General features: G+C 39.6%; 1 protein-coding gene across 1 annotated transcript; it reads left to right on the top strand.

Moving 5' to 3' along the window:
* Window positions 1-1,636: 1,636 nt before the first annotated feature.
* LOC124381139 (CD209 antigen-like protein E) lies at window positions 1,637-7,126 on the top strand. The gene is made up of 6 exons (XM_046842541.1): window positions 1,637-1,763; window positions 1,875-1,955; window positions 2,269-2,451; window positions 5,942-6,087; window positions 6,296-6,402; window positions 6,498-7,126. Exons 1-6 carry the CDS (start codon window positions 1,700-1,702, stop codon window positions 6,652-6,654), a joined length of 738 nt encoding a protein of 245 aa, XP_046698497.1. The 5' UTR covers window positions 1,637-1,699; the 3' UTR covers window positions 6,655-7,126.
* Window positions 7,127-13,997: the final 6,871 nt, after the last annotated feature.

Here is a 13,997-nt window from a genome sequence, read left to right as displayed (position 1 = left end):
CACAACATAATCCTTAGCCTAATGTTTGCTAAATACAATGTAGTGTTCAGGTTGAGGTCAGTGTTTAAACAAACAACGTTGTGGTAACAGTTTGGGGAAGAAGCACATATGGCTGGAAAAGTCAGGTGTCTCAATACTTGTCTGTATGGTACACATTAGGATAGAAGGTATTTCCTGTTTCACTGAACTTGAGTATACAGTGGAACCTCGGGTTACGAGTTTAATTGGTTCCATCACTTTACTCTTAACCTGAAAAGCTCGTATCCCGATACAAATTTTCCCATAAGAATGAATAGAAACTTCGGTAATTCGTTCTGGACACCCAAAAAGTGTTTCTTAAAAAAAATAACGCCAATATTCACTAATATTATTTACTTTTAACATGTTATATTGAAATCGTATCATATAAAAACATATAAACATATAAAAAATAAATCTTTAAATGGTACCTTACCTTTAAGAAGTCTCGCTGCGTGCATGATGGAGACGACGTCCGTAGAAGCGGGAGGAGGGAGAGTTATTGTTTGGAAGGAGAATTTCCATCAGGCTACTTTGTTGGCGGCATGGTGATAGGAATACGTACAGTATTTAAAGTTCAGTAATTCCACACTGTTAGAGCGACGAGCGGATGTGTATGTGCTGCACGAGAGCGCAGCGAGAGCACGTGGCGATACGTAAAAAACTAACCTGCCTGCGATTTTTCCGTGCGCAACGCTCATATCCTAAAAAATTTCTCGTAACTAGAGGCAACATTTTTTATGAACTGCGATTCGTAACCTGAATTATACGTATGCCGGGGCGTTCGTAACCCGAGGTTCCACTGTAATCTACATTTTCGTTAAATATAGTGAACTGTATGTGTTTTCTTTTTCTTTACTTATTAAAATCAAAATCTATACATATTCTGAATAACAGGGCAGGTATAATGTAATAATCCCAGTGTGTGGGAAATGGTAGAAGGTCAGGGAAGACCCAATATCACCAAGCTGCCACACTTGGGCCCCTGAGTAAGGCCCTTAACCCTCCGTGCTCCAGGGGGCGGTGTATCATGGCTGATCCTGCGCTCTGACCCAAGCTTCTTAACACTGCTGGTGATAGGCAAAGAAAAGATTTCACTGTGCTGTAATGAACATGTGGCAAGTGAAATGCCACTTTACCCCTTTTTCATATGTGTGCTTTTGCAGATCTGCAATTGGTGAAAGATGATGTTAGATATATTGCTGTGACAAACAGGAAAAGGTTCTTCAGATCTGAGATTAGTACAGTTAACAGTTTGGGGCCCAAGAAATGAGCAATATTACAGAAAGCTGGTCTGTCACCATCATGGAATTAAAAGTCCCCGAGATGAACAGGCCTGAGTGACATGAACATCGAATTGCTGTTGGTGCTTGGTGTTGAAGACAATGACATGGGGTCTGAAAAAATTCAGGATTGTTTCAACTCATGGACCTTTTCATTTTTGATTTTTGTTTGGAGTAGAAACAGTTAATCACTATTAAAATCTTGACTGCTGGAAAGCTGCTGATTTTCCTGTTTGTCACAGAATTATATCTAAAAACAATCTCTTACCAATCATGTGGCAGTCCACAGGTGGCACACACACACACACACACACACACACACACACACACACAAACACACCAAATTCAGTCTGCATTGTCGGCTTACAGAGGTTTTAGTGTGGCCTCTAAAACTGGCGATGGCAATACAGAATGACACAGAGCGAGTGGACCAGACCTGTGTGAAAGATGCTCAGTACAGCGGTAAGAATCCACACACACACACACACACACTCCGTAAAAGTCCGTCACGTTCAGCTGCATCTTGTTTTACCTATCAATTAAAATTGTATCTGTTTGCTGCGTATTGTTTAGGAGCGTTCTGGCTGACGGCACTGTGTCTCGGTCTGATGTGTATTCTTCAAGCGACTCTCAACATCGTCCTCAGACTGCACTGTAGGTTCCAATTTTTTTTTCTAGAGTTGTTCATGATACACACTGAAGCGCACTACGGATTTTTTTGCGTTTTCAATAGCAGTGTTTTAGTCGTGTGCAAAAAAATTCAAATCGTACACAAACGTAACTAATGTACCGGGACTCAGACTCTCCTAAAGTGACTTTTTATCGCCCGTATATGGACTTAACTTGTGGTGACACCATGGCATATAACAGCTCCGTATCATCATATTATGTAAAGTGATACCTTATATTCTTATCATCTCAGTCTTATTAATTCTGATCAAACATTATTCTTTTGGTGAATTTACAGTTACCTTCCAGGTGGATATGCAGCTGTGCAACAATCACACTCTGCCTATAGACACAGAGCAAAGCTACAATGATCTTCTTAAGAAGAAACTCCAGTTAGAATCCAGTTACATCAGCCTGGGTGAAATGAGAGATCAGCTACAGAGGGAGAGAGATGAACTCCAGAAAAGACTTTCCAACATAAGTTAGTGGGTTTGTTTTTGCCTGAGAACATTTACACATTACTTTGTGAGTGAACGTGGCTATTGGTTTTAGCTTCACACTATAATACCTATACAGTATAATACACTATACAGGGAGTGCAGAATTATTAGGCAAGTTGTATTTTTGAGGATTAATTTTATTTGAGGATTTAATTTGAACAACAACCATGTTCTCAATGAACACAAAAAACTCATTAATATCAAAGCTGAATATTTTTGGAAGTAGTTTTTAGTTTTAGCTATTTTAGGGGGATATCTGTGTGTGCAGGTGACTATTACTGTGCATAATTATTAGGCAACTTAACAAAAAACAAATTCATACCCATTTCAATTATTTATTTTTACCAGTGAAACCAATATAACATCTCAACATTCACAAATATACATTTCTGACATTCAAAAACCAAACAAAAACAAATCAGTGACCAATATAGCCACCTTTCTTTGCAAGGACACTCAAAAGCCTGCCATCCATGGATTCTGTCAGTGTTTTGATCTGTTCACCATCAACATTGCGTGCAGCAGCAACCACAGCCTCCCAGACACTGTTCAGAGAGGTGTACTGTTTTCCTCCTTGTAAATCGCACATTTGATGATGGACCACAGGTTCTCAATGGGGTTCAGATCAGGTGAACAAGGAGGCCATATCATTAGATTTTCTTCTTTTATACCCTTTCTTGCCAGCCACGCTGTGGAGTACTTGGACGTGTGTGATGGAGCATTGTCCTGCATGAAAATCATGTTTTTCTTGAAGGATGCAGACTTCTTCCTGTACCACTGCTTGAAGAAGGTGTCTTCCAGAAACTGGCAGTAGGACTGGGAGTTCAGCTTGACTCCATCCTCAACCCGAAAAGGCCCCACAAGCTCATCTTTGATGATACCAGCCCAAACCAGTACTCCACCTCCACCTTGCTGGCGTCTGAGTCGGACTGGAGCTCTCTGCCCTTTACCAATCCAGCCACGGGCCCATCCATCTGGCCCATCAAGACTCACTCTCATTTCATCAGTCCATAAAACCTTAGAAAAATCAGTCTTGAGATATTTCTTGGCCCAGTCTTGACGTTTCAGCTTGTGTGTCTTGTTCAGTGGTGGTCGACTTTCTGCCTTTCTTACCTTGGCCATGTCTCTGAGTATTGCACACCTTGTGCTTTTGGGCACTCAGTGATGTTGCAGCTCTGAAATATGGCCAAACTGGTGGCAAGTGGCATCTTGGCAGCTGCACGCTTGACTTTTCTCAGTTCACGGGCAGTTATTTTGCGCCTTGGTTTTTCCACACGCTTCTTGCGACCCTGTCGACTATTTTGAATGAAACGCTTGATTGTTCGATGATCACGCTTCAGAAGCTTGGCTATTTTAAGACTGCTGCATCCCTCTGCAATATATCTCACTATTTTTGACTTTTCTGAGCCTGTCAAGTCCTTCTTTTGACCCATTTAGCCAAAGGAAAGGAAGTTGCCTAATAATTATGCACACCTGATATAGGGTGTTGATGTCATTAGACCACACCCCTTCTCATTACAGAGATGCACATCACCTAATATGCTTAATTGGTAGTAGGCTTTCCAGCCTATACAGCTTGGAGTAAGACAACATGCATAACGAGGATGATGTGGTCAAAATACTCATTTGCCTAATAATTCTGCACTCCCTGTATAGCCTAATGTTAGATTACAGTGGCTGGTTACAGTAAATGCATCAATCATTACTAGCAGAAAGGCTAACTTTATGAATATATACACAGTGAATTTGAAATTATGCAATAATGGTTTTATTGAACTATAGTGCATTAACCATTACAGCTATTTTGTACACACTGCCTCACAGGCTCACAAGTAAATTCACACATAGCTTAATAGCCTGAAGTCAAGTTCACCCTTCCTGACTATAATAATATGGGTGAATACTTTGGTCCTAGTATCCCCAAACTGCTGTATTTGGGCCCCTGAACAAGGCCCCTCAGTTGTATCATGGCCAACCATGTCCTCTGACCAAATCCTTCCTGACAGTATATGTGAAGTAAGAATTTCACTGTGCTGTAACATAAACGTGACAAGTAAACACCACTCCGTAATGTTGCTAAATATGAAGAAGTGGCTTATCTTGCAGTCTGCTGTTAAACAGGAAACAATTTCATGCCAGAGAGGAAACTGTGTGTTCTACAAATATTGCATAACGTCTGTCAGGATTTCCGATTAGTCCTGTCCTGGTTTTGTTAAAAATCTATCAAGGAGGCTTGTGAACAATTGTATTTAGCGTAGCAAAAAGACAAAGGCTGAGGAAACAACATGGACTAATGCAGGCAAGAACAAAATCATTTCCAAAATAAAGCAAACCAGAAAGACTGTCACAAATACAAAGGTATGAGGATTAGGATGAAAAAAAAACTGTATGAGTGTATATTTCTCAAAGAATGTAAGAGTCTTTTTATAAAATAGTTTATAGTGCTTTGAAGGTAACAGACTCAAGATGTGTGTAATTTATGATCAGGTTGAGTGTGAATACTACCAGAAGTGATTCTACTTGTAGGCTTTCACCCAAGGCCTTGGACCTGGATGAAGAATCCATACCGCTAGACTGCCGTAAACACGGATGTGGCAGCGATTTCATGCATGTGCAAAACTCTGGGGTACACGTGTGCAGCGTACCGAAAATGTTTGATACGAACATGTGTACCTTTAAACCCCTACAATATGAGCAATCACATATTTCACCAACTCAGCATGTCTTTGATGAGACACTGGAACATTGCCTGAACTAAAGAGAGCCCAAGCGGCATCAGAAGTCCTGCTGAAAGTTTTCTTCCAGTCCCTGATGTGTACACGATTGCAGACACGTAAACTTCTGTGGTGAGACCTGAGATGTTGTATGGTTTAGAGACAGTGGCATTGAGTAAAAGACAGGAGGTGGAGCTGGAGGTAGCAGAGCTGAAGATGTTGAGGTTTTCGTTGGGAGTGACGAGGATGGACAAGATTAGAAATGAGTTTATTAGAGGGACAGCTCATGTAGGATGTTTTGGAGACAATGTGAGGGAGGTGTGATTGAGTTGGTTTGGACATGTGCAGAGAAGGGACATGGGGTATATCAGTAGAAGAATGCTGAGGATGGAGCCACCAGGTAGGAGGAAAAGAGAAAGGCTAAGGAGGAGGTTAATGGATGTAGTAAGGGAAGACATGCAGTAGTTGGTGTGAAAGAGGCAGATGTAGAGGACGGATGATCCGCTGTGGCGCCCCCTAATGGGAGCAGCCGAAAGAAGAAGAAGAAGAAGATTCCTGCATCACAAATCTGTTCTAGGAAGACCGAAACTAAGGGCAGGGGATAACGATACCTGACTTTTTAGCCCTTGATAGTTAATACATGGACCATCTTGTCCACTCTCTTTATCTTTTTAGAGGCGACAATGTACAGGATCTCTGAAAAGTTCCTTCATGTACTGTTTTATATTAAAGAAATGCTAATCTGTTTTCTGGACAGCTGAAATGATTAACAAGTCAGGATGGATTTACTTCAACTTCAGTATTTACTACATCTCTACTGAGAAGAAGAACTGGTATGATAGCAGAGAGGATTGCAGAAATCTGGGAGCAGATCTGGTGATCATAAACAGCACAGAGGAACAGGTGAAGGAATGAATGACGTTTGTATGTATGTATGTATTTTTGTATGTACTGGATGGATGGATGGATGGATGGATGGATGGATGGATAGATAGATAGATAGATAGATAGATAGATAGATAGATAGATAGATAGATAGATAGATAGATAGATAGATAGATAGATCTGTAGTTTGTACTGTATGCATTCACTTTTTATAATCAAAATACAGGTTTTCCTACATAAATATTTCAGAACCATTGAGGCTTGGATTGGTCTGACTGACAATGAGAAAGAGGGGGTATGGAGATGGGTGGATGGTTCCCAACTAACCACTGGGTGAGAAATCACATTATTAACTGGTTATTTACTCTCCTCATCAGTCTAAAGCTCTACAGGAAAAGAGGATGTGCTGCTTGTTTTGCTGCTTTCAGGTACTGGTGGATAACTGAACCCAACAACAACGGAGGCAATGAGAACTGCGTTACTACCGGCTACAGGCATATTAACATCACGACCTGGAATGATGAATCCTGTAATAGCAGAATGTCTTGGATTTGTGAGATTAGAGTTTTCTTTGATTGGAAATGAAATGATATTATTTTAAATTCCATTATTGCATCTGTAATATCGTTTCTCATTCTCATTTATATAACGCTGTAATACTGTAGTGTTGTATTCTTTGTCGGCTGCATGTTTGCTAGTCCATTTGGTACGATGTTATGATGCATCTCTTTAGCTTACAGTGTTTTTAATGAATTAAATGAATGAAAATGGCTTTATGTATATAATAAACTACGCACAGTGACTGGATTTTCCTCTTTGCTCTTATTAGTTAAAATGTGTTTCTTGATGTCATTCTGGCCTGAAATCAATAAAAGATTCTCAGTATCAGCTCAAGAGGTAGATGACGAAAGAAGAAATGAACAAAACGATCAGGCAGGTTTTCCAGCCGACCCAGTTTAAGAATATTTGAATACACCTACATGCATTTTTGCCTAAATTAAATGGACAAAAGTATTGGAACACCTGACTTTTCCAGCCATATGTGCTTCTTCTTCAAACTTTCACCACAAATTTGGAGGCACACATTTGTCATCTTTGGATGTGGTAGAAACCAGTAATGCAATAAAGACCTAATCCTTTTACACTGTTTGGTCTCGGTTATTTTGCGGATTTTAAATCAGCCTTGATACACCAAATGGAAAATTTTGTGGATGCCTGAGCAGAAGATTGGTACATTTTTGGACATCCCATTCCAAATTTAGTTCCCATTTACAGGTATAATAAATACTCTTATGGGAAGATTTCTGGATTTTGGAAGGTGCTTGTGGAGACTTGTGTGAGATTCATTCAGCCACAAGGATGTTAGTAAAGTCAGGTGCAGTCAACGTTCACATTCTCCCCCAAAGGTGTTTAGCAGGTTTTATAGCGCTTTAGCAGCAGATCTTCCACTTCAACCCATGTGAGGCAGATCTTCAAGGAGCTGGCTTTTTGCACAGGGATCTTGTCATGCTGGAACAGGTTTGTGTCTCCTAGTTCAAGCAAAGGAAAAAATGTTATGCTACCACATTAAAGAAGTCAAATACAATTGTGTTCTGACAACTTTGTGCTAACAGTTTGGAGAAGAAGCTCATATTGCTGGAACAGTCAGGTTTCCCGATTAGTTTTAATGCCTCCTCGTCTTCTCTGGAGCTATTTTGGAATTAAACTCTAAAGTCTCCTTAAATTCAACCATTGCACAAACGAATAAACATGTCTCCAAGCTGCAGAACAAGCGCTCATTCATGCTGAGTGATGGAAAATGATCATTTGTTTATTAGCATGATATCTGACACAATCTCCAACCAATTACAGAGGAACATGTGTGTGCTGGTGCTAGTTCTAAAAATAGTGTTTTCAAAGTTCCTGGAATTGCTTTAAATCTTGTGTTATTGATGGTCATAAAGAGCAGCTTCAGCTGCAGAATAAACAAAGAGTGGACACGGTCTACAGGAGATCCACCCAATACTGAGGTATGAAACCGTACATACGCATTTACACAAACGCACAAACAATAATACCGACTTTCTTTATTAATAGATGGAGAAGTGGGACATATAGAAATGCATTTGTGGCTCAGGGTATATAATGTGGAAGTGAGGCTGGAGAGGGCAGTTGCTCGGCAGACCAACTCCAGCTTTTGTTGAATGATAATAAAGGTTTTCATCTTCTGGAAGCAAAACCCGTGAGTTGTTTTTACAACAACTGTAGAGAGAAACGAGTTAATGCCTAGAAATTACAGACTGATACCAGATTCACTCCAAGCTGTATATCCCAATGAGTTCATTTCCAACAGGGTTGTAATAAACTTTATAGAAGATGAATGGAACAGTGGAGCAGTGGTAGAAGATGAATGGAACAGTGGAGCAGTGGTAGGAGATGAATGGAACAGTGGAGCAGTGGTAGAAGATAAATGGAACAGTGGAGCAGTGGTAGGAGATGAATGGAACAGTGGAGCAGTGGTAGGAGATGAATGGAACAGTGGAGCAGTGGTAGGAGATGAATGGAACGGTGGAGCAGTGGTAGATGAATGGAACGGTGGAGCAGTGGTAGGAGATGAATGGAACGGTGGAGCAGTGGTAGAAGATGAATGGAACGGTGGAGCAGTGGTAGAAGATGAATGGAACAGTGGAGCAGTGGTAGAAGATGAATGGAACAGTGGAGCAGTGGTAGGAGATGAATGGAACGGTGGAGCAGTGGTAGAAGATGAATGGACGGTGGAGCAGTGGTAGGAGATGAATGGAACGGTGAAGCAGTGGTAGGAGATGAATGGAACGGTGGAGCAGTGGTAGGAGATGAATGGAACGGTGGAGCAGTGGTAGAAGATGAATGGAACGGTGGAGCAGTGGTAGAAGATGAATGGAACGGTGGAGCAGTGGTAGAAGATGAATGGAACGGTGGAGCAGTGGTAGAAGATGAATGGAAGTGGAGCAGTGGTAGAAGATGAATGGAACGGTGGAGCAGTGGTAGAAGATGAATGGAAAACACACATAGAGATTTCTGCCTTTATACGTTTAATTAATTATTTTTCTTCCTTCCACTAACCCTTCTAATAGTATACATTTTACTGTTATTATTGTTTTTTTTTGTGGTATTGCTTTTATAAATATCTGCTGTTCCATGTCTATGAGATTTGGGCTGGTCCAGTCATTATTTTCTTATATTTCAGAAAACTAAATAACAGTAGCAAAGTCCTTGGTGTAGGTTTAGACGTAACATTATTGATCTACTGGGACACACAGGTAAATGTGAAAACCTCACACAGTGTAAACTCTCTCGGTGTGTATGTTTTCATGGTGTCTTCCAATCGCAGGAGTTCACCAGTCAGCAGCTGGGCAGCAGTCCGGCTTGGGTTGGTCTAAGTGACGAACACAGAGCAGGCGATTGGATATGGGTGCACGGTACACCACTGCACACTGGGTAAGAAAGCACTTGACCTCAACTGTTTTTTTTACTGGATGTACTGCATGAATGGGGAAACTAAAAGTTATAAGGACTGTGTTGTAACTGTAGACCAGGAAGATCATATGCAGAGAAGGGCTGGTCAATACTGTTATGCTAAGTTTGTATGGATATGTGAGAAAACCAAAGTAGAAAATATCTACAAATATACAAATATCCAAAGCTCTGTACTGTATAATAAACCAGCCTACTTTGTGGCTACAGAGTAATAAGGAATAAACTAAAATGATGTGAATTTTCTACATCTCGCTTAAATGTTTTTATCGAAATTTCAGGTGTAATTTTCTTTCTTCTTTTTTTTGTTGTTGATATAAGGTGTAATCTTCCTTTCTCATATCATTCCTTGATATGAACCATTTATTTTTGTTTTATTATTAATGATTAAAAATGTCCATATTTCCAGGTCACTGCCTCAATCAACACTGCAGCCTTCAAACATGTCCAACATCTCCAACAACACACACACAAAACTCACATTTGCCATTCTATTAATTAGCACACCGACTTTTAATTACTCACCTCCACAATATTTAAGGCTCCAACTCACTCAATTGTACACAGTTCAATTTCTCGGCATCTGTTGTTACAAAGTTTTACAAAGTACAAATACTTCGTTACTGTACTAAAGTAGATTTTTCTGGTATCAGTTTTTTTAAAGGCAGAGTCGTGGCTTTCTGTCTTCCAGGAGCACATCGTATTTAAAACGTACTTTTTCTGTGAACTGGTATTTGTTTGATTTCATTAATTTGTATAATATATATTTCCTTCAGTTTACTTTCTCAGTATTCGTTTGCTTTATTTAATTGTGACTTTTTGCCAATTAAAGAGCAAGCAAATAAAAAAAGCAACGGGTGGAAGCTCTTCAGATACAAAAGAAAAATCCATTATTTCATTCTGTAAAGCATAAATTCTGTATATATGAGAAATTCAGACCCCTTTAGATTTTTCAGGTGTGTTATGGTGCAGCCTGATATAATCGTTCAAATTGATTTTTTTTCTCATAAATCTACACTCCACATCTACAATGGCAGTGAAAACAGATTTCTAGAAATAAATAGTAAATTCTTTAAAATAGAAATAAAGTGAAATATCATAAAAATGTACTATTCAGACCCTTTGCAACAACACTCGAAGCTGAAGGCGAAGGACAGAGATTGTGCTTGAGGTGTGATCGTGACTGTAGCATCAGGCTGCAACATGACACAATTGAAAAAAAAGTGAAGGGGGTCTGAATACTTTCTGAATATGTACAGTATTTTCTCATCAGAAGATGATTAAACGCTCTAAATATATTCCTTACATAAAGTAGGTAAGATTGTTAAGAATTTAGTCATGGCTAGCTAAAATTGTGACTTTGGACATACAGGAAGGGTGTACAAACTATTGCACACTCTATAATTACTATATACTATACAAGATATAGACAAAAGTATTGGGACACCTGACTTTACCAACTATACATGATTCTTCCTAAATGTTTGTACAGAACTGGACGTGTTTGGATCTGGTAGCATGATTTTTTTCCCTCGTCCTGAACTAGGAGACCCAATCCTGCTTTAGCATGACACTGCCCCTGAGTGGAGGATCTCCTGCTGTAGAGCTCCGATCTCAAATGCAGAAACAGAAAGAGCAGGTGAAACTGAGTGACGTAGCCCTGAATAACATTTTCTTGGCAACTTCCTCTATACACGGCATTAGGACGTCTACCTTTAGAAGGAAACTTACACCAGCAGTCAGATAGCAGTCAGGAGTGAGCTGTTTAAGGGAATGCTGATTTGTGAAAGATATTCAGGAGAAGCTTAGGATCAGTGACAGGTGCAGAATGAAGAAGAGTCAAGAAATGTACCACACATCTCACTTAGATGAAGGCGTTTATGAGAATGAGAAGAAATTGGACACTAGCTGGAACAAAAACAACCAGGATTCTACAAACTCAGGTACAGAACACACACACACACACACACACACATTATTCCATACTGCTCAAAAACTTTCTGATGGACTTTTTATTGCATGACCTTTTGGGGTTTATAGTTAATCTTAGTAAAATAGGTGCTTCCTACACATTATATATACCACTAACAAGTCAGATTGTGCTTTTGAAATCTGGATTCTGATTGGTGAGATTCATTTAATACACTGAATTCAAATTTTGATAAAAGTGTTGCTTTCTTTTCGGTAAAAGCAGCTCTGAACAAAGCTCTGGCTGCAGGAAAAATCACATTTGATTATATTATTATCTCATTTTAATGACACTGGTTTCAGCCAAAAACACTGGTGTAGGTGAGGTGAGGAGTCCTGGGGTGCAGGCCGCCCGAAAAATTCATCCCAACGTTGAATAGGCTTGAATCTCAATAGCAGAAGATCTTCCACTCCAACCCATGATAAGCAGATATTCATGGATGGATTTGTGCACAGGGGTATCATCATGCTGGAGCAGGTTTTGGCCTTCTAGTTTAAATGAAGGGAAAATTTCAATTGTGTGCATCACACTTTTGGGGTAACAGTTTGGGAGAAAAGTACACATGGCTGGAAAATTCACGTGTCTCAATAGTTTATATAAAATGCCTTCCATTTTCCAACATATATTTCCTTTTTTTTTTAAGTATTTCGATTTCTTCAGTAACCAGGTTTTCTGGTCAGGGGTCGCAGGGACCTATGAATTTTAAGCAGCAGAACTCACTAGTGATGAAATTGCATTATACTTAACAATACAGATATTCAAAATATATTTGCAGTGTGTAGTATAAAACTGTTTTAACTGCACAACTTGAAACATCAAAGAAAAGCAATCGATGAGTAGCAATAAAATAATCAGTACCGTATAAAAGTAGTTAATTTTTCAATTAAAAAGGAGCAAGGATAGAGGAATGAGGAAGCGAAAGACAATACTTCCATCTCCGTTTTATTAAGCCGATTTTCCCGGAGACTCATTCAGTCTGTTAAAAGTGGGTGTACCTGTGTGTTAATCACACCTGTATGTTTTCGATGACAAAAAGCAGACAGCAGGATCAGTATAGACCCCAAGCCATTTAAAACGTACAATTAAACAGGAGTTGAATTGATTCAAGATGTTGTGAATGAATAAGGAGGTGTTTTAGAACTGGAGTACGGTAAGGCTTATATAAGCAACATGGCTGAAGGTTGGGTTTTGAGAATTTTACATAAGGATGCACCAATATGACTTCAGAGTGTGTGGGTGCTTAGAACGTAAAATTGGTTGGAAACTGAATCACATTCATTCTATCATGTGCTGAAATCCAGTGCTGGGAAACTACAAACATGGAAGCCATTGACTATACATCCCAAGTTACAAGCTCCATGACTCTGTTCACATCTGGCATGAACACATGTCCTATGTGATTAGGTCACAAGTGGTAAGTGCTCAATACAGAAATACTTCCAGACATGGTCTGTGTGAGCTTAAGTGCTCCTGAGGTACCAGTGGCCAGTGATCCTGTCCTTTTATTCTCTTTGAATCAGCTTGAGTCATTCCAATGCCTTACCTCTGGATGGAGTTCTTATCATTTGGAGACCACTTTGTGTAAGGATGGTTCCTAATCAACTGCATAAAGATCTGTAATGTTACTGAGCATCTCAAGCACTTTGGGAATGGATTTGGACTGTAATTAATAATAACAGTCTACTACAACAGCTACTTCAATAGCGCAGTTTGCATGAACTGTTCTGCATTTAAGTGCCACCACTGAACTGCACACCTCAACAATGGTGGAAACTGTAATAAATAGACATTCAGTGCCACCTACAGTATATGAGGATGAATTCCCAATTAAGTCTGGTTTCTCTCAAGGTTTCTTCCTTATGCCATCTCCGGGGGATTTTTCTTGCCACAATCTCCACTGGCTCCCTCATTATGAATAAACTTACAATTATAAGGACCAAACTTATAGGCACTAAGTGTATACATTCCAGCTTTATAACCTCTTTATCACTGTTAAACTGCATTGAGACAAAGACAAATGAACTGAATTGAACTTACAGTTCGACTGCGTTATTTTTCAGACTGCAGGCTGAACTGACACGACTGTTGGATAAAAGCAATGCTGTAACAGCTGCTTTAAAAGCCACTGCTCTTTATAGAGCTTCATTCTTTGTCTGATCTTTCATGGATTTATACATTTTTGTTCGAAAACCATGCAAGTGAGATTTAAAAATAAATGCAGTCAAAGACTGAGAGTAGGAAATGTGCGTGACAGCTTTTCTCCCAACAGAAAGCGTGTGAAATCTGATCACTAGTGGTCATTGGAGATGTAGTCACAATGGTAGGTGTGAATGGCTATACATCTGGAATGTATATCCGTGGAATGAACACCCAGGAGACCTGCACGCAAGTACACTGTATACTATAAAAGTATATACACACTATATACGTGACCACAAATTTGGAGGAACACAACTGTATAGGATGA

Source organism: Silurus meridionalis, chromosome 28, assembly GCF_014805685.1.
Source record: "Silurus meridionalis isolate SWU-2019-XX chromosome 28, ASM1480568v1, whole genome shotgun sequence".
Classification (NCBI taxonomy): domain Eukaryota; kingdom Metazoa; phylum Chordata; class Actinopteri; order Siluriformes; family Siluridae; genus Silurus; species Silurus meridionalis.
The sequence above is the reverse complement of the archived record's forward strand: the minus strand, read 5'-3'. Positions and strand labels throughout refer to the sequence as shown.